Source organism: Micropterus salmoides, unplaced genomic scaffold (assembly GCF_014851395.1).
Source record: "Micropterus salmoides isolate LMB-PRFRI ecotype aquatic unplaced genomic scaffold, ASM1485139v1 Ms_hic_scaffold_196, whole genome shotgun sequence".
Taxonomy (NCBI): domain Eukaryota; kingdom Metazoa; phylum Chordata; class Actinopteri; order Centrarchiformes; family Centrarchidae; genus Micropterus; species Micropterus salmoides.
Window position 1 is genome coordinate 9,084 of NW_024041106.1, and position 19,559 is coordinate 28,642.

The 19,559-nt window shown below is 40.8% G+C and overlaps 2 protein-coding genes and 1 long non-coding RNA gene across 7 annotated transcripts; 2 read left to right on the forward strand and 1 right to left on the reverse strand.

Moving 5' to 3' along the window:
• Positions 1–31: 31 nt before the first annotated feature.
• LOC119911209 (selenoprotein N-like) lies at positions 32–6,843 on the forward strand. Of its 2 annotated transcripts, XM_038730020.1 has the most exons (13): positions 32–459; positions 885–998; positions 1,219–1,336; positions 1,427–1,557; positions 1,982–2,194; positions 2,295–2,419; positions 3,033–3,170; positions 3,272–3,353; positions 3,600–3,788; positions 3,893–3,998; positions 4,700–4,812; positions 4,960–5,061; positions 5,371–6,843. In XM_038730020.1, exons 1-13 carry the CDS (start codon positions 271–273, stop codon positions 5,536–5,538), a joined length of 1,788 nt encoding a protein of 595 aa, XP_038585948.1. In that variant the 5' UTR covers positions 32–270; the 3' UTR covers positions 5,539–6,843. The 2 variants fall into 2 exon arrangements, with proteins under 2 accessions (XP_038585948.1, XP_038585950.1); XM_038730022.1 differs by lacking the exon at positions 885–998 and having other exon boundaries at positions 34–459.
• On the reverse strand, positions 6,306–19,204 carry LOC119911208 (nuclear receptor coactivator 7-like). Of its 4 annotated transcripts, none has more exons than XM_038730018.1 (16): positions 19,095–19,204; positions 18,124–18,343; positions 16,619–16,809; positions 16,263–16,342; positions 14,762–14,908; positions 14,083–14,253; positions 12,545–12,676; positions 12,275–12,459; positions 11,813–12,171; positions 11,562–11,721; positions 10,046–10,232; positions 9,796–9,912; positions 8,507–8,659; positions 8,306–8,401; positions 8,109–8,182; positions 6,306–7,977 (listed from the first exon to the last, which is right to left on the reverse strand). In XM_038730018.1, the coding sequence occupies exons 2-16, from the start codon at positions 18,222–18,224 to the stop codon at positions 7,842–7,844; spliced, it is 2,289 nt and encodes a 762-aa protein (XP_038585946.1). In that variant the 5' UTR covers positions 18,225–18,343; positions 19,095–19,204; the 3' UTR covers positions 6,306–7,841. The 4 variants fall into 4 exon arrangements, with proteins under 4 accessions (XP_038585946.1, XP_038585944.1, XP_038585945.1 ...); XM_038730016.1 differs by having other exon boundaries at positions 14,083–14,256; XM_038730017.1 differs by having other exon boundaries at positions 14,083–14,256; positions 18,124–18,377; positions 19,095–19,177.
• On the forward strand, positions 10,232–11,755 carry LOC119911210. The gene is made up of 2 exons (XR_005445831.1): positions 10,232–10,370; positions 11,656–11,755. It is a non-coding gene; the product is annotated as an uncharacterized LOC119911210 (long non-coding RNA).
• Positions 19,205–19,559: the final 355 nt, after the last annotated feature.

Sequence of the window (19,559 nt, forward strand, 5' to 3'; positions counted from 1 at the left end):
AATATCCGGTTCTATCCTGGCTATTACTTGCTCACTTGACGCATTTGAACCTCGTCCATATGTCCCTGGATTTGATGTGGGAAATAAGAAATCTGTGCTGCTAGCTAACCGAAAAAGACGGGCGGTCCCCGGGCAGAGGAAAACAGAACTGTCGGTAGATTCTAAACACTTTAAGGAGAAAGTTCACACTAACCGATTACCGCTGGATGCCCTTTCGTACGTTAGTCGACGACAATGCCCTCGTCTAAATAGCTGCCGTGGAGGTCGAGGATGGCCGCAGACGTGGATAAAACAACGCCGAAAGATGAGAGCAAGATTTCCCCTCAGAATGGGCATCGGAGTCCGGGCTCTGGATCCTGGATCTCCAAGGGGCCGTGGACTCTGCTCGTACTCGTTACTGTCCCTCTTCTCGCCTTTGGGATCAAGTATTACCTGGATGCCCAGCTCCTCAAACGTCATGTGAGATCCACATCTGTAATAACGTTACACATGTCTCATAATTTAGCAGTGATCTTAATTTCGTGTTGTTTTTATCTTGAAACCAACTTGGAAAATAAATGGCTCTTTAAAATAAGATGCATGTCTGTATTAATATAAACTTTGTATTGACTGTCTGGTACAATGTAATTAATTTGTTTTTAGATTTCAATACTATTTTCCCCAAAAGGTGTGTTCAGAGTAAGTTAATTATTTGCCATACATCAGTCGCCACTAAATAACCACATCTGCAGTTTTTCCATCCCATGGTGTTTTATTAGAGGGCGGTTGGGTCTGTGCCACAGCTGGTAAAACTCAACCTCTTGTTTTAATCTACGTTTGTTTGGCTACACAGGGTCTCCAAGTTGTTCTTGTGCCTCCCTCCCCCTTTTCCCTCCATTGTACAGGCGCTAGTAGGCACGCATCTGTCTGGGAAAGGGTGGTCTTTGAAACACATGCTAGGAATCTGTGGCCTCTGGGCTGATCTTTATCCAGCCGACACTGCTGAGGTTGAATTAATGGTCTGTCACCAGGGACAAAACTGTAACAGCAACATCTTTTTATAAGAATGTTATTACATAATGTTAGATCATGCCTCTATAACAGTGTTTTTATCACTCCAGTTAGTATTTGTGTTTTTTGTTCTGAGACAGCTCACGCTGTGATGCTGCATTGAAAATCGCTGATGCATGTTAAAATGACAATAAGGATCAGTCTAACACACATCCCCCCATCCAATAGGAAGAGAGTGTTCGGACTCTGGGTGCCGAGGGGCTTTTTCTCTTCTCCTCCCTAGACACCGACCATGACCTTTATCTCAGTCCGGAGGAGTTTAAACCTATTGCTGAGAAACTCACAGGTACATCACGTTATCTTTCTTGCTGAACAGCACATTTATTTGCCACCTTCTCCACTGATGCTGACTCTGATCCCTGTGGCTTCCACACAGGAATTTCACCCCCGGTGGATTTTGAGGAGGAAGTGACCCATGACCCCAATGGAGAAACTTTGACATTGGAGGCCAAAATGCAGCCTCTGCTGCTCGACTCCATGACAAAAAGCAAGGATGGTTTCCTTGGGGTAAGACAAGACCAAACTGTAGTAGTTTTATTGTTCTCTTTCTCTGCACTACTGTAGAGGCGCTGTAAGCTGACTGCTTTGTTAAAAGACACATGCCCTTCCACAGAAGAGCCTGCACCAAGAGTTTAAATACACATTCACTGTGAATTCTGAAAGCTTGGACAAACTTTTTAAAACTAACCATCAAAACAAGATACTTCAAATTACTGGAAATAATAATTATTATTGAAACATATTGCAATAAATTGTGTCTCTCTGAGTCAGCTCTTGGTGTAGGCAGTTCATTCAAAATGTCTGCAAGAATTGAATCAACAATGAAATAGCAGAGATTTAACTTGTAATCATCTTAGACTTGTTTAATTGAACATAAACTTTCTAGTGAAGAATGCACTAAGAGTAAGTTGATTTCATCATGCTCTTGCAGGTGTCTCACAGCTCTCTGAGTGGGCTGCGCTCTTGGAAGAGCCCAGCAGTGCCATCTTCCTCCTTCTCTGCCAGCCAGTTCAGGGTCTTCTTGCCCCCAAAAAACAAGGTCGAAGTGGGGGACACGTGGTGGGTGATTCCCAGCGAGCTCAACATCTTCACTGGATACCTGCCCAACAATCGTTACCACCCTCCCTCGCCGAAGGGCAAAGAGGTATCCCAAAGACTGATTCTCACACTGTTTAGCGTCCGATTGGGTTGAGACTTGGGACAATCCTACTGCATATTGATTGCTGTTTCTTATCCCGCTGCAGGTTCTCATCCACTCCTTGTTGAGCATGTTCCACCCTCGGCCCTTCATCAAATCACGTTTTGCTCCTCAGGGCACAGTCGCCTGCATTCGTGCCAACAACGACTTTTATTATGACATCGTCTTCAGGTGAGGAGGGGTTCAGGTTTTTTCTCTTTTAACCTATTAACTAAAACACTCTGTGTACTTTACATTAGTGCTGACTAATGTCCAGAACATACTATGAAAGTGATGTCCTCCTTGGCAGGCAGCCATTGGTTTCAGTTTAATATCAGCATGCAGAGACTGATCCACCCCAGTGAGTCCACTCAACTAGCTCAAAGCAGCACTGCAGCACCTCATGTGAAGTGCAACGTTTTTTAATGCAAAACTTTGACTTTCAGACATCTTGTGCTGACGCCTTGTTGTACTTTTTAGCGGCAGCCTCAAATTTCAGATGTCAGAGTTTAGGGAGTTTTCAAAGCAGTCCTCACTCACAACTACATTTCCGTGTGACAGTAATGCAACATTAGCAAATATAAAGCTATCTATTTATAAACTGTGGAATAAAGCCTATGACTGGAAGGTTTGGAATCAATCTATAACTGATGGTTTGGAAAGTGGTCAGCAGTAATGTTAAGTATACACAATTTGTGATAAAGAGGCTAGAAATGTACTTTTAAAAGGCTACACGGAGGCTTTCCTGTCACTTACTGTCACACATCTTGCGGTGCTAACTACTCATTCTGTTCACCTCTGACAGGATTCACGCAGAATTCCAGCTCAATGATGTTCCAGACTTCCCCTTCTGGTTCACGCCAGGGCAATTCACCGGCAACATTGTTCTGTCTAAAGATGCGTCTCATGTCCGCCACTTTCACCTCTATGTCCCCGGAGACCGGTAAATCCTTCACACGGGCCGTCACCTTTGTGCATACAGTCTCCACTTGGCGTCTTGTCAGCCGCTGTAGCTTTGGTGTGATGTGTCCTGTTGTGTCCCAGGTCTCTGAATGTGGACATGGAGTGGCTGTACGGTGCCAGTGAGAGCAGCAACATGGAGGTGGACATCGGATACCTGCCACAGGTACAGCTGCAGCAATTCACTGAAAGGATGCATGTATTATTACTTCATTGATGTGATATTCCAGCGCGTCCTGTTCTTATCTTAGTGCAGCCCAAGGTATTAATTTTTCATTTAACTTACTAATTCTACCTGAAATATGTTAAAGATAATAAAAATCATTTCTCTAAGATAATCAAAAATAAAGTCACAGTGAATTATGTAATGTTTATAAATGCATTGTATAAAAAGTTATTAATGTGTCTACAGTTAGAGCTGCAGTCCACAGGCCCGTCCACACCCTCCATCATCATGGACCAGGAGGGCAACATCATCGACAGTCGAGATGGTAGCGCTGAACCGATCCAGTTTGTCTTTGAGGACATCCACTGGACCTCAGAGATCAGTCGGCAAGAAGCTGCTCGACGCCTGGATGTCACCCTCTACCCCTTCAAGAAGGTAAACATCCACAAAGTGTTTACTCAACGCAACGTTTGCTTAAACACAGCTGTTTTCATTGTCCTCACATCTGCTTTCATGGTTCTCGTTGTGCTCCTACCCAGGTGCCCTACTTGCCTTTTTCAGAAGCCTTTGAGCGAGCTGACGCAGAGAAGAAATTGGTGCATTCCATTCTGCTTTGGGGAGCATTGGACGACCAGTCCTGCTGAGGTGGGATCATTAACATGCGGTTGATTCACAGCTTTGCACTCTGTTACTGAGATCTGAGAAAAGATTTAAAGTACAAGGCCAAAAAACGGACTACATCCAAATGTGGTAAAAACAGGTTTATATAAGACATGGTTCAAAAGCTCTGTTTCTCAGGCACAAGCAGGGCTCAGTCTGCGAGCCCGTTGGCACAGTTAGTTTAATCTTCAGTCAGTAGAAACATCTAACTGTTATTACTGTTATTATATCAAATCAACTTTATATCAGTGTTAACTGTGAAGATAAGACTGCACTTTCAAGTTTCAGGCCACTTGGTTTGTCACAGAGCAAAAAAAAAGGAAAAAACACATTCTTCCTCTTACAAATAAAAAGTTGCATTCATAGGCAATAAAACACACCCTAATTTAGTTCAGTACCCTCAGTGGTTTTGCAGCAGCAGCCTTATTCGGTCTGGTTTGACCATTAGCATGTGGTGGCTAATGTTAGCTATAGCGCACATTGACTCAATGACTCTTCTCCACTTGTGCTAATGTTAGCGTTTTAGCATTATTCTATTGCTGTCCCTTGCTTACACCATGACCGCTGTTCAGCAGAATCTCCATGTCTCACTTTTAAAAGCATAACCATTTCGTCATAAAGGGTTTTGAATTGTATACTTTGGTGTATTTTTCATCTCCGTCTCCCCTCTGTCGCAACTCCTGTAGGTTCGGGGCGAACTCTCCGGGAGACTGTCCTGGAAAGTTCGCCCGTCCTGGCCCTGCTCAACCAGAGCTTCATAAGCAGCTGGTCTCTGGTCAGAGAGCTGGAGAACATGCAGGTGAGCAGTCAGGACAGAGCAACAAGACATTCAGACAGTCATCAGTTGACTGAAAAATGCATGATACTCTATTCACATGGAGTACAGTTGTGTCATTTTCAAATCTTAAGTAAGTATGCTGTACTTAATGTTTCTTCTCTTAAACAGGCTGATGAGCAGAACCCTGCGTTGAGTGAAAAGGCCCGTTTACACTTGGAGAAGTACAGCTTCCCAGTGGAGATGATGGTGGCACTGCCAAATGGAACTATTGTAAGTGTTTCACTCTTTTAAAAGCCTACAATGTGTGAAACATCCAGGAAATCATGTGTAGAAGCACCCCTGATGAAATCATTACTAAGTAAATAAATTTAATCAAGGACAAGGCTTAAATTGGAACCTATTAGGTCAAAGTCCCCTTTTAACTTTTGAGGTAAGAATGTTTCATCCCAGTTGTACTTAAATTATTTCATGTAGTTTTAGTCCCACTGTCATGACATGTGATATTTACTGATATAATCTATAGTTTTATTTTTCTGGGATGAATAAAGGCTTTCATCTGCCTCCTGTGCTTGGCTTTAGGTCCACCACATCAATGCCAACTTTTTCCTGGACCAGACAGCCATGAAACCAGAGGAGGAAGGAGCAACTTTCAGCTTCTCTGGCGGGTTTGAAGACCCCTCCACATCCACTTACATCAGCTTCCTCAAGGAGGGGTTGGAAAAAGCCAAGGAGTACATTGCACAGTAATTTGTGTTTGTGTGAAGTAAACGATAGTCATTCCTCTGGGCAATGATCTAAGATAAGGAAAACCCTCCGACGGTTATGTAGACACGTGTTCGAATCAGTGTTGGCAGCTGAAAAAGTTTTTTGCCTTCTGTCTTTTTTTGTTACTATTTATTTAGGTGGGCGTCTCTCTTGGTCATAAAGTTTTATATACTGTATTTGTATTGTGACAGTCCATATAGACCTACAGGGAAATATTACATCTCAAACGTAATGTTACTGGCTGTACAGTATACATGCACACTGAGCAGTAACAGATACGTAAACACATGTAGATCTGCTCTCTCTGCTCATAGCTGCTGATTAATGTTTATATAAAATGTAGTCAGAGGCCATTCCTACGACAAATCACAAGTGCATCATAACGTACCGAAACATCCTATATTTCTTCTTTTTATATTCTGGTGTTGCATGTGCAATATTTAATAATGACTGAGTGATTTTTTTCCCATGCTGCTGAGCCAGAGACGGGACTGGTACAGTTGTTACCTCTTAGTTGTGTCTCAGCAGTTTGTGAAGACTTTGCCTGAAAGCTCTCTCGGGGCCGGGCAACGCCTGATGTTAATGCTGAGGCTGCTGGAGGGGAACACCCTTCTCTGACTCGGTGGACAAAAAGCAGCAGGAAAAAAATAATAAACGAAACTGGACTGTGGCACATAAAGCAATCAATTCAGTTGCTTTTTTTGTATTTTGAGTTTGAAACCAAATGTTTAATATTGATGAAGATGATGTGACCACACAAAGAACATTGTTTTTAATATGTACAGGAGCTGGCCTGCATAGGTTGGGTGCCACATCATATTTACATTACATTTACATTACATTTACATATTAGTTACATATTTATGTAACTCGAATGGAACCAAATAGTCAAAGTATCACGAGAGGCACATGTTACTGTATACAGTTATCCTCTTTTTGGCTCCAATCAAAGCTATGTATTTTCTTGTGTCTTTAGCTAGACAGCAGGCAATCCTTGATGACAATCTGGACCTATAATTAGCTATTTTTTCACAATTTGTCTCATTATCACCTTTTCCAGTCATTACAAAATAAATCCTCTTCAGGTCCTAGTTTCTGTTCTTAAGTATGAAATGGAAGAAAACGGGGGGGAACAGGTAAACTAATTAGAAATAGTAACAAGGAAATTTGATAAATTGGAATTTGACTTTCAAGGTCATACAGGGTGAAACATCTGACTGCTCTGAGCCTGTAGGGGGGCAACACTGTTATTCTGTGGTCAAATAAAACCGGTTTTACTCTTACAAACTGAAATTGTGTTCTTTTTGGAAACATTTAGCACGCACAGTACAGTTTAACAATCACACAAATGTTTTTAGAGTTAACATTTTCACTTTGTGCTGATTTTATTAACTAATCTACAAAGTAGAAGTCAAGTAGATCAAGCATTCGGCGTGACAGCACTTTACGGATACAGTTGAATGATTTGAAGTTAATTCTCGAGCTTTATCTTTCATGTTCAGAAACCACAGTGGCGTATGAGTCAGCACTTGGAATGAAAAGAGTCCAGAATAGTCGTGAATGAGACTAAGATCCATTGAAAATACAGATGTTCTTCAGTTGGGAAGCTTTTCTCCTCACGATTATTTTCAGCATTCATTTCTGCTGTCTTTGATGCTAATTTATACCACCCATAAAATGATTGGAGTCTGATGAAGGGCGCTTGTATTTGTGGGCTGTGCACGTGCTGTATGGTTTTCAATAGAGAAATCTATTCATAAGAAGACTAATGTGTGCTCCAAACGTCCAGCATCAACTGAACACAGAGAAAGTGGGTACATGCATTACCTATAGAGACAGGTGTACTGTCATGTTCGGACGATCAACGATGAGACATCATGAAGTTACTGATTCACATTAAGAGCAAAGTGCAGTCTCAGACTTGTAACCAACTCCATTCAAAAATGAGGATTCAAAAATCCAGTTTCATAACAGCTCAGCTCCGCTCAGTTCAGCTGAACTCAGCTTGGTTGCCAAACCCACAGGAATGAGTCAACCACGAAACAGTCCACACTGGGACATCGAGCTGCTCAAGATCAGTTCATTTCAGTTCACTAAAATCCACAGCAGTTAATCACACGGATGATTCAGCAGTTTGTGGTAGATTTTTTTTTGACATATATGTAACCACGAAATGAATGAGTGGCTGTGTTTGTTTTTGCTCAGTGATAAACGCTGTCTTCATAAAAGCTGATCAGCAGGGACGAGGTGAGTCAAAGAGAATTTCAGCGGCCCGCTCGGTCTCTTCAGCTGAACGTCCACACTTCTAGCTCCATTACCCGGAAGTCATCAGTTTCGGAGAGGCAGCAGTTATTGAAGGTGTAGCAGGGGCTGCTGCGACCCAGGTACAAATTCTCATCCACCCACAGACCAAAGTGACCACTGCAGGAAAAAGAGACAAAGAGTAGGAAAGAAAAAGAAATGGTTTTTACAGAAATGTGTCTTTTCCCCCCTTTTTTTTAACCACATCTGCTGAATAAATTCCAGGTAGAACATAAAACTGAATGCATTACCTGCCTCCACCAATAGCAAAGGAGTCCAAGTCTCCTTTAATAAAAAAGGAGTTTTCTCCTGTCCATCTGAAGCACTGCAGGGAAAAGGCAGATTCGACTTACTTGTCACATGCAGCTATCTTACCCTAGTTATTTAATTAGAGCACTCTGCCATTTTGACTTTACATAAAATGCTAAATTTCTGTTAGGTGGCTTACCTTGAAGCGAGGATGCAACATGAAGAGGAAGGTTTCTCCTGTGCCGTAGAATGTCTCACTGATCCTCAGAGGGTGAGAGAGGAAGGCCCCGAATATCTGATATAGCAAATCCACAAGAGGCGGCAACAATAACAAAACAATTTTTTAGACATTACAAACATCTATAACCGATATCAGAGATAACGTCCAGGTGTGTTTTACCTCATCAAGCGCATCCTTGATGACTATAAGCACGGGGGAGTCTGTGGTACTGAGTTTTCTGTAGAGGGATTTGAGGCTGGAGCCATGACGGGACGTACTGTAAGCCAGCTGCCAGGTGTAGCCGACAGTCCTGGGGGGAAGCTCCTTACATAGCTGAGAAAAGATTAAAGCAGGGAAGAAACATTTAACAAAGGTAAGGAAGGAAGGAGCATAACTATGAACATCTGACATCTAAATGCTAGGTACGTAGCACTTTGTGTACAATAAGAAGGGGATTTTAATGCGCCATTGAAAGCTAAATTAGCATAACTTTGATCCACACAACAAACAACGCACTCTTCTGCTCTGGCTCTGGACCCAGTCGCACCAGCTCTTCTGAATTTAACTATGTGTGGTTGAAGCACAAGTGTTGCTACACCACACGAACTAGTTCTTACAGAGTTTAGCTGTTAAATATTTAACCTCCTACTTTAACTCCCTGGTGTAGCTAACTTTTCAATGGCTGACTGAACCATCTGACAAAACTACTTTGCTAATTTATAAGTTGTATAGAAGGAAGTCTACATGTAATATGGATTATATTCTACTAAAGTCAGTTTTATTTCTAGAGCCCAAAATCACATTAAAGGCAAGACTCCCCAAGAAAACTGTAATTGGAAAAAAAGGGAGAAACCTCTTGCTTTTTTTACTGACACTTGAAGGTGCAGCTTCAGCAGGCTTATTAACCATCATCATCACAGATTCTATTTAATTCAGATATGCCAAGTACGTTAAAGAAACAGAAGAGTTATAACGTTAAACTAAATATGTACTTCTACTTCTAAACTGCTTAATTAATACAACTATTTCTGAAATACATATTCCCCCATGTATGCACACGTAAGTCACACCTACATTCACAAACAATTGGCACTTAAGTTTAACATATCGCTTGGCCCCCCTGAAACTGTTATTTTTATATTACTGGTGATGTTACAGCCACTTCTTGTTTACATAGTTGATCGCTTTTGATTGGACAACACTACAGATCTTTCCTAGCAACTGATTTACACGTTTCTAAAGTCGCAAAGTCCAGCTGAAGTCCCTTTTGCAGTCCAAAAGACTGTCAATGTGATTTTTTTTGTTAAAAGTAAGAAAAGGGTCATTGGAGAAATATCATAAGTGTTTCATAAGTTTTAATGATGCAACATGATTTTGAAATATACTCTTTCCAAAGCAGCCAAGTTAGTAGTTATAAGAACCCTGAAGATGTGCGTGAAAAGTCTGTGTATGCTGTGTGTGTCACTCACCTCTCGGACATGTGCGGCTTCTAAAATGCGGCTGCTCTCTACAATATTACTGAGACCTTCAGGATCCCTGTCAATGACCAGGGTCGGCTTGTCCTCACTCTCTTCCATCAACACCATCTGCAGAGAAACATCAACACATTAAAATACAAAACAAAACGTAGAAGTCGGTTCGTTCTAGAATGTCTGGAGGCTTGAAAACTCAAATTTTTTGAGTCAATAAGTCTTCTCTCCTGTGAAAGTAAACACTCACCTCCCAGTCGTCACCTGAGCTGCGGTGCCTCTGGAGCACTTCTTCATCCTCCTCCTCCTCTTCCTCTTTGTCCTCTATGAGCACAAACTCCTCTTCGTCGTGGTCCGCCTCCCCCTCCTCCTCTCCTCCCTCAAGTATACATAAATCTGGTCGACAGTGTGTAAGGTAGGCATACAGCTCATCAGAGCTGCGGGGGGGCGGTGGGGAGAAGAAAGCACCGGCTAAGACATGTTGAAAATGGCAAACAACCCCAACAGCTGTGTCAACATGGTGAGAAGAGACGTAACCAGGAGGAGACTGAGATGCTTTTAAATGTAACTTTTAGGTACTTTTATAAATATATTCTTAAATCAGTAATTCTCCTTTGACTGAGGCAGTGTTGTACTCAGGTTTTCTTTTGTTGTTTGTTTTAAATGGTCACCTCTTCAGAGAGGACCACTTGTTAGAAGAGAGTGTAACATTTACATAATAGTATTGTAAGCATGTAGGTAATTTACTTAAGTAAAAGTAGCAATAACACACTATACAAATACTCCATTACAAGTAAAGAAGCACTGCAGGTCCTGCATTCAGTAAGAGCATACGTCTTGATAACTAAAGCGTGCTAAAAGTATCATAAGTAGTATGTAATTTTTCAGAAGGACCTTATTAGTGTTGTGTTAGTTCCATCCATAAAAATACATAATCTTCATAAATTGATCACACGTTTTGTTGATAAATGTTGTTTTTTAAAGTAACTAGTAACTGTAGCTGTGAATTAAATGTTGTGGAGTTAAAAGTACAATATTTGCCTATGAAATGTAGTGAAACAGAACTATAGTATAGTATAGTAAGTAAAATCAATACTCAAGTATTGAGTATGTATATCTAAATAATAACTGAGTACAAGTAACTCAAAATTGTGCAGTACAGGTAATACAGTATTATATATAGTAATTATATTTATTTACCTTCCACACTTGATTACTGTTACTTGGTTACTGTTTGGATGCCATACTTGCCCTTTCACCATGATTGAATCATATGTAACTAACTGTTGACAGATTTATTTTCAAAAGAGCTACCTTTGGACTATAGTCAAGGTGATGCTTATGTTTTGACAATGTTTAATGAGTGATGAGAGATTAGTTAACAGAGAAAGTAAATATTCATCTGAAGCAGTTTGAGCGTTGCAAGTCGATGGAACAATGGAACATGTTAATGTGGACAGGGAGGTTCAGGTGAGGTTCTACACAGCCTATGAAAACAGTTATGTAATGTCTTCTGTTGCTCTGAAGGAGCTTTCCAAAAGTCTGAATAATAATAACCCTGATGTGTGATAGTGATGTCATCAGAGTTATTTTGGCTTGGGCATGAGATATAAACTTTTTAACACAAACTGGAAGTGCGGGATTTAAATGAAGATGGTATTTATTGGGCAGGCAGAGTCTAATGAAAGATGCTAATGAGTTGCATTATGGGAAATGTAGGCTCTAGTGTTTTTGGAGCTTTATCCAGACTAGGGCCATTACTGTACCTGTCTTGTGAGAGGGCAAGCCAGGAATCCCTTCTGGGTAAGGTTTTGGCCAACCCCAGCTGAAGGCCTCCAACACCCTTTTTCTTTCCTGCAGACGGCTGAGCCCGCAGTCGCACAAACATCAGACTGCCGGGACTACCTGCTGATGACCTCAGAGGCGCTGAAAGTAAACAAGTACAAGAGTTGGAGGAAATGAAATAAAAACAAGAAAGTAAACCATCTCTCAGACTGATCTGAATTCACGTCCATACCTGCGGTCTGACTCTTCACAGAGGAGTGCAGCCGCTCCGTCTTCACTTTGCTCGCCTCCTCTTGACCTCCACAGCAGAAGGTGGTAGCACTGCTCAGGACAGCCACCCCCAGGACACCCACAGAAGCCTCTGACAGCACCTCCAGCGGGCTGCTATCAAGCTCCCCCTCGGCCTCTGCCATGTCTCTGCTCTCTGCCCCCTCCTCCTCAGAGAACTCTTTGGTCAGACTCAGAGCCAGACTGGACAATTCTGACGGAGCCACAGACACCAGAGCAGGGACTGACTCCTCCTGGTTTGGGAATCCGCCTGCTCGCCTTTTGGCAGTTTTCAACTTCTGGAACATTTTCTTTCCTTTTCTCCTATTAAGAAAATAATAAAAAAAAAACACTTGTATTGACTTTACATGTAATCTAATCCAGTGAGTTTGTGTGTTGTGTTTAGAAACAGAGAATCATTGCTGACCTCTGCTGGGATGTGTTGAAGTGAATATTCGAGATGTCAGAGAAGAAGGAGACAGATGCCAGATTGTCAACAGAGCACGACAGGAGGTAGTCCTCACAGCCATGTTCCTTCACCAGAGGATGGGTTTTAAACGGGTCAAAGAAGATCTTATTAGAAGTCACCAACAGGATACCGGAAACCACACCCTAACAGACAGGGAAAGGAAATGTTGAAATATGTCTACACGTGTAGAAAATGGAGATCTGACGCAAGTGCAGTTCCCACACCCACCTTACGGTCGGTGATGTAGCGACAGAACAGTTTGAGGTACTGCATGGCCTCTGGTCCCTCCCCCTGACAGCATTCTGGTGGCAGAGCCAGTAAGCAAAGCTGTCCGTCAGGCATCGGCACCGCCTCCACATCCTGTCAGCAGTACACATCAGTGTTAACAAAATAAGCCTTATGATAAAATAAAAGCTGTCATGCTACGGGGCGGCTGTGGCTCAGGAGGTAGAGCGGGTTGGCCGTTAATCGGAAGGTCAGCGGTTCAATCCCTGGCTCCCGTGCGTGTCGAAGTGTCTTTGGGCAAGAAATGTGAAAGCTGAAGTCAACTGAAGTTTTCTCAGTTGACACTTAATTAGACTCAACAAATTATTCTTAAATGTACGTGGCAAGATATATCAATATATCATTTAACCCAAAAACCTAAGGAACGCTTCTTCATCCTTCTCTCTACAAGTGGTGAAAAGTGAAGTACTCAGATCCTTTCCTTAAGTAAAAGTACCAATACCACAGATTCAAAATACTCCATGACAAGTAAAATTCTTGAATTCAAACTCCTAAGTATCAAAATAAAATTACTTGTTATGCAGTAAAATGTCTCCTGTGAATGATACATTATGAGATTATATATATATATATATATATATATATATATATATATATATATATATATATATATATACACACATATACATATACATACACACACACACACACACATATATATACACACACATATATATATATATATATATATATTATATTATACTGATGCCTCAATGTGTAACTTGTAGCTGGTCAACATGGAGCTGATTTATTTACTTTGTAAACAGTTAGGTGGTTTAGTCTACTGGTTCCAAACCTACGGGTCAGGCCCCTCCAAAGAGTCATGAGATAATATGAGGTGTCGTCAGATAATTAATGGGGCTAGAAAAGAAGAAAAAAGAAAGTTCTGCTACACAAATTTGTTTCTACTTTTCTTTAATCTTTGACTTGTTGTGAAATAGGGGTGGCGATGGCGTAGCGGATAAGACTAATGCCTTTGGTGTGAGAGACCAGGGTTCAATTCTCCACTGTGACACATCCACCAATTTGTCCCAGAGCAAGACATGTAACCACTAGTTGCTCCAAAGGCATCTCTCGAAACCTTGTAAGTCACTTTGGATAAAACCGGCAGCTAAATGAATAAATGTAATGTAAATAATAGATTAATTTGACCCATTTCAATGGCTATTCAAATGAAACCAAAGTTTAGAGGGGAGAATGGTCAACATGATTGGAAATCACTGACTTAATGTTTATCAATGTAATGTATTTTATGTAAAATCTTACAAACCCCCAATCTTAAAACCTTAATATGAAAAGTAACTAGTAACTACAGCTGTAAAACAAATGTAGTGGATTAAAGTAGTATAAAGTGTACAGTACTAGAGTACTTTACTTTCCACTGCTCTTCACTACAGTAACACGTGTATGTTATAGCACATCGCAAAATTAGTGCTTTCTGAATTACAGAAAATGTCATCGAAGTTATTTTTTCTACTCACCAGTAGTTTGTCATACTCTGCGTCTGGTGAGGGGGAAGGAGGCTGAGCAGCGAGTATATCCAAAGAGTCTGGATCTGCAACCCGCTCTTGCTTTGGTTTAAGATCAGAGTCCAGTTCTGGCTGAGACGATCCTCCACCGGTGGGAGTGTTCTTTCCCTTTGGTACGACCAGCTGCTTCAGAGTGAAAGCCATGATAAGAATAGCTCTGACATTGAAATAGATACACACTATAACCCGGTGACAAGAGTGACTACTTCCTCTCTCTACAGGCCTGTTTTCCCCCCACTTCTCTTTGTTTGTAGTGACATCTCAGCTCCATGTGACTCATGATGGTTTTGGATGAGGGCTGGAAGAATATTTTTACAGCTACAATATATGCCATTAAAAAGACTGTGAATAAAGAGTACAAATTACATATTATCAGTCTGTGTTTGCTCACAAGGATAGGTGTCTGGGTGAGGTATTGACTGCCTGAAATAGTTTAAGATGAAGCAACACTTCCTGCCCAAAGCTAAACTCGTAGCCGATGTTATAAGGCAGAGAGGTCAAATGTCCTGTTTTGCATTGCAAATCCAGTCAACCACAGCAGGCAAAAAAACAGTGCCATCATTTTACACATGTAATACACACACTGAATTAGTGCGTCAAGCTCCATCATGTGCTTACAGTTGACTCTTACCTCTCTAGAGAGGAGGGAAGCAGAGGAGGAGGGTACACTTGAAGAGGAATGGGAGGGAACGTGGCCCATTTTGCCTCCTTCTGCCGAGGACCTACTGTTACTGCTGAACTGAGATGACACGCTGAACACTGTGTCTTCAGGGAGACCCTAAAATACAAAAAATCTGATCACACTCCAGTTCTCAAGGAGGTGTTCTAAATTCATTTGTAAGATAAGTGAGTTTGTTTTGGGGGTGAACAACATATTTTGCATCCATCGTCAAAACTGCACTCACAAAGATATTTATGAACTAATACTACAGTATGTAATGACCTATTAGTATCTCCCAGTCTGTTCTCTTGTAACTCTCCATTATCATCGATACAGTCCTCGATTCTGAGATATTCAGGAACTACTTATTAATAATTCTATAATTATTAGGTTTTTTATTGTTGTGCAGGTCTCACTGCAGTTCTTCCACTCTAAATCAGTTCAAACCTTTGTGAATCAGAACAGACTGGATGCAAACGCGTGAATATAATACATTACTATTTTCGAGTAAAGAAAAAACGGTGTAGTTTTTTTATGTGTGTGAACGTGTGGATGTGTCTGGATCTGTATGTGTGATTTGAACGTTCCCTTGTTTTAAAACATGACTTCTGAGACTACAAACACAAGCTGCTCAGAAATTTAAAAAAGCAGGATATGCAGCTTTAAATCACTACTTTCACTGTCAACATACACTCTGAGAGGTGTTTCTAACATTCAATCTTAGTATAAAGCAATACAATTCAACATCACTACAAAATACATGAAGTTGAATCAACCCCTTTTTTACAACAACAGTTTCAACAATAACTGAAGCAGGGTTGTTGTGTTAGAGTGCATTAGTTTTAGGTCGGTGTACCTAATAAACTGGCAACTTTACATTGTGCTTCCTCTTCGGCTCAAAAATATGAATGCTACAACTGCAACCAGGAAAAATCATCTATTTCTAAAAGAAGCTGTGAAAGGTTAATGACTTGAAAGCGAGAGGAAACATGGAAGGGAAGAAAAGGAAAGATGATGATAAACAAGGATGATGTGGTAAATTTCCAAGCAAAGGTGAAACAAATCAGACTAGAGCGCTGAGTAATAAGCGCTAACTCCCTTTCCAGATTCATGATAATACTCACAGGCAGACAGAAACAGCACACAAACCCAGCTGACAAATACCTTAGAATAAACGTCTGAATAGACATTCCTCCGGCTGTACTTGTGGCAGAGGCTCTGAAAGAGACTCTGTTTTCTCATGGTGTTCGAGAACGGCTCTGACAGCTGTGAACCTTGGACGCTCTTTATCAAACACTTTAAAGACTATAAATTGTGAAACCAATTACGAGCAGCCACAGGCTTCCTCCAGCATACCTAACCAGATTATATAGAGATGCAGTTATAAATCCATTATCTGCCTGTCAAACTTCCCAAACTTCCCAATTCTTCTCTTACCTGTTCCCTGAAAAGTCAAAAACATGTGACTCACCCTGCAGCTTGTGTTGTTATCTGATGACCCATCCTTGTGCTCTTGCATCACTGCAGTATTGTTTAAATCCCATGAAGTCCCTGTAAGCAAAAAAAAACAAAAAAACAATTTCTGTCACGCCTTGTGACAGAACATCCTGCACGTGTGACGAAGCAGAGCCCCTAACAGGATTAATACACTATGGCGCATATGCTCGCCATTCCTCTATGTATGAAAATAACTTTTATTAACTTAAAGTGTGAGAATTATGAAATGTAAATTCAAGCTGGAGTTCATCCTACGGCCTCTCCTGTGCCTCTACTTGGATGCAAACAGCACCTCTCCCTGCCCAGGGATAGAAAACAGCACAGGAGCACCTTGCAGGTAGTACTGTCGCAGTTTGGGATTTCTGATGTGGGGGATGTGGTTCAGGGGCCGGCCCACAATGGGCTGGTTCTGCCGCTGGCTGCTGGCTGCTGGCTCCTCCATCACACGGGGTGAAGTCTCCCAGGGCCGCTTAGCAAACTGCGGAGGCTGAGAGACGCCAGGAGGGAGCTTGGAACCCAGTCTGAGAGAGAGCAGAAAAAACGGATAAGATGTAAATGAATCCATTATCTTATATTTAAGTAGGTTACACATCTGCACACACAAGTCTAAATTTATGCTAAAAAAAACAACAAAGCATTAATAACTCAGTCCATGTAAGTCATAAAAAGGTCCTCTTATTCCATTAAAACCACTTTATGAGTTCACTGGAATCATATGGTCATGTATCATACGATTTGTTTTTTTCCAATGTCTATAAAACAGCTGATTTCTTTATTGACAACAATGATCTCCACAGTCTCTGCTGCAGGTTCAAATTCACAAATAAATACTGAGGTGTTTAATACTACCTATAATACATCTACATTCTTATACTGATTATTTTTTGTCTATAGAATAAAATAGTTGGAAAATTGTGAAAAAAGGCCATCAAATATTATGGAAAACCAAGGTGACATCTTAAAATTGCTCATTTTATCTAACAAACCAAAGTTATTCAATTTAGTATCAGGTAAGAAATAGAAAAGCAGCAAATGCACACATTTCAAAAGCAGGAGCCAGGGAATTTCTGGCATTCGTGCTGGAAAGATTTCTTAAAGGATGATTAAATTATCAAAGTGATTATAAGTTATATAAATAAATGTTCTGTCAATCGACTAATTATTATACACAACAAAATTATAGTAACAAAATAGTCTAAGTTCAAAGGTCCACATACTAGCTTTTGCAGCTTTCAAACACATCTCAGTCTTTATTCAGAATTAATTCGTTAAGTTTACATCATCTGTACATGTACCGCTCCTTATGGTCAAATTGAATATCCACGCTCATATATATATATATGAGCGTGGATATTCAATAGAATTATAAAAATATATATATATATATATATAAATAATAATATAATTATAAAAATACATTTGGATTTCCCCTTTAATTGCAGGGATTTAAGGGTTCGTTGTTCGAGTATTTGATGCGTAAATAGCTGTATAGAGCAGCGTTCATAGTCTGATCAGAGTTATTTATAGGGGAGTGGGAGTCGTCTGCGCGATGGCCAGGGAAGTTTCTGGCAACATGCCGCAGCTCTCACGCACATGATGGAGTCCTTCAGTGACAACAGCGGATAAAAATAGACCCTTTATGTATTGTAGTCTGACACCTGCTTAGTGGTACTGGACACGACACCCTTCTTATGAAATTAATAGAATAATGAAAGAGTGAATTGTAGCATGCTTAAATCTGTATAGCAGATGCCAGCCAAACATGTCACATGTCCACTTGGAGCTTTCTCCTTTGTTTTCCTTCCAGTAATCCAGCAGGTATTTAGAGGCCTGACCTGGTCTTGACGTTGCCAAAGTAGCTGGTCCTGGTCATGTCCCTCTGTGGCTCGTGGTCCATGGCTCCTAGAATCTTGGGCCTCCTCACAGACTGAGCCATTTTCTCTGTGTGTTTTTTTTTAGTCTGATGTTGGCAGTTGTATAGGGATGAGGGTCTCAGCTGGCATCCTCCCTCCTCCTTTTATTCCCCATGTCTACTTTTTGCCCCAGTTACAGCACCTACACATAAAATGTGGGCTGATTTTACAAACATCTAGGCAGAGGGAGGGAAAGGGGTCAAAGTTGTACCTGCAGCCACAATCCCCCCATAAGGAAGTGAGCTAGACATTTAACATTGTAATGGAGCCTTCAATTTAATTGTCAATCCATATAATTAGCCTGCATGAGTGTGCTTGAAATCAATATCTCTGAACTTGTGCTCCAAGGTTGCTGACCAGCACTTCTGACTAGTTTAAGAATTAATATTTATATAATAATTTGAAGTAAAATATTATGTATGAATATGGTGCATCTAAATGGATCACATACTGTATTGCCTGGCTGTATGCAGTGCACAGAAATATTTTTACATGACCCACGACTAATTTCATATCATGGAATGCATCTGGCTACATCGTGCAAAAGCCTCATTTCGGCAACTCATGACACATCCCTTCGCGTGGTGATTTGTCAGTCATCTCTGCCTTACAAGCAGCAACAGGATTAGCTTAGCTTGGTCGTGCATCCTTCAGAGCTTCTCACATTACTCAGGCATATGGTTAAAACAATGAAATTACATTTTGCTTCCTGTAAATGCTGGGGTTGCAATGATAACCCGTGGAGGAAGGAAGCATTTCAGACGAGATTACAGAATGATCGAGACTGCAGCTATGGCAGAATTTTTTTTATTTTAATTTTTTTACATCAGCAGTTTAGCAGAAATGAAGAACTCATAGGGGCATCATGTAAAGTGAGCGGTATCTTTACTGACCTGTGTGTTGTTCAGGGATGGAAACGGGTGGCGGTCATGTGAGTCTTCATATTGCAGTGTTTATGGTATCACCGCAGACAACATTAACAAGTTCAATATTCAAGCTCCGCCCAGTGCTGTCGCACCGATTGTCAAGATAGTTCCCCCCAACCGGCAGGCAACAGCGAAGGCAGAAGTAGTTGGGAGTGATTCATCTTGTGTTGTCAGACCGTCAGACATATTATCTCAAGTTTCTCCTCTGAGCCTTTTTATAAACAGTCTATGCTCTGAGCTCATGAAGAACTGAAAATGATTTCAGACCCCAAGGACCCATTTCTCTTTTATTGATTTGCTCTTGAGTTCTAAATTGATTTTTATGTTATTGTGTCTGTTGTATACAGTTGTTTAATCCTATAGTATTTCTTTTTTATTTAATGCCTCTTGTTCACTAACAGTTTTATATTTTTTCTATATCTTCATGATTAT

What these genes read in the sequence shown, in the direction of transcription:
- LOC119911208 (XM_038730016.1), bottom strand. Translation starts at nt 18,224, where the DNA reads ATGGCTCAGTCTGTGAGGAGGCCCAAGATTCTAGGAGCCATGGACCAC. An exon ending in TTCAACACATCCCAGCAGAG is followed by an intron (nt 12,172 to 12,274) that starts GTCAGCAATGAT and finishes TTTTCTTAATAG; the next exon opens with GAGAAAAGGAAAGAAAATGT. An exon ending in TGTGAAGAGTCAGACCGCAG is followed by an intron (nt 11,722 to 11,812) that starts GTATGGACGTGA and finishes GTTTACTTTCAG; the next exon opens with CGCCTCTGAGGTCATCAGCA.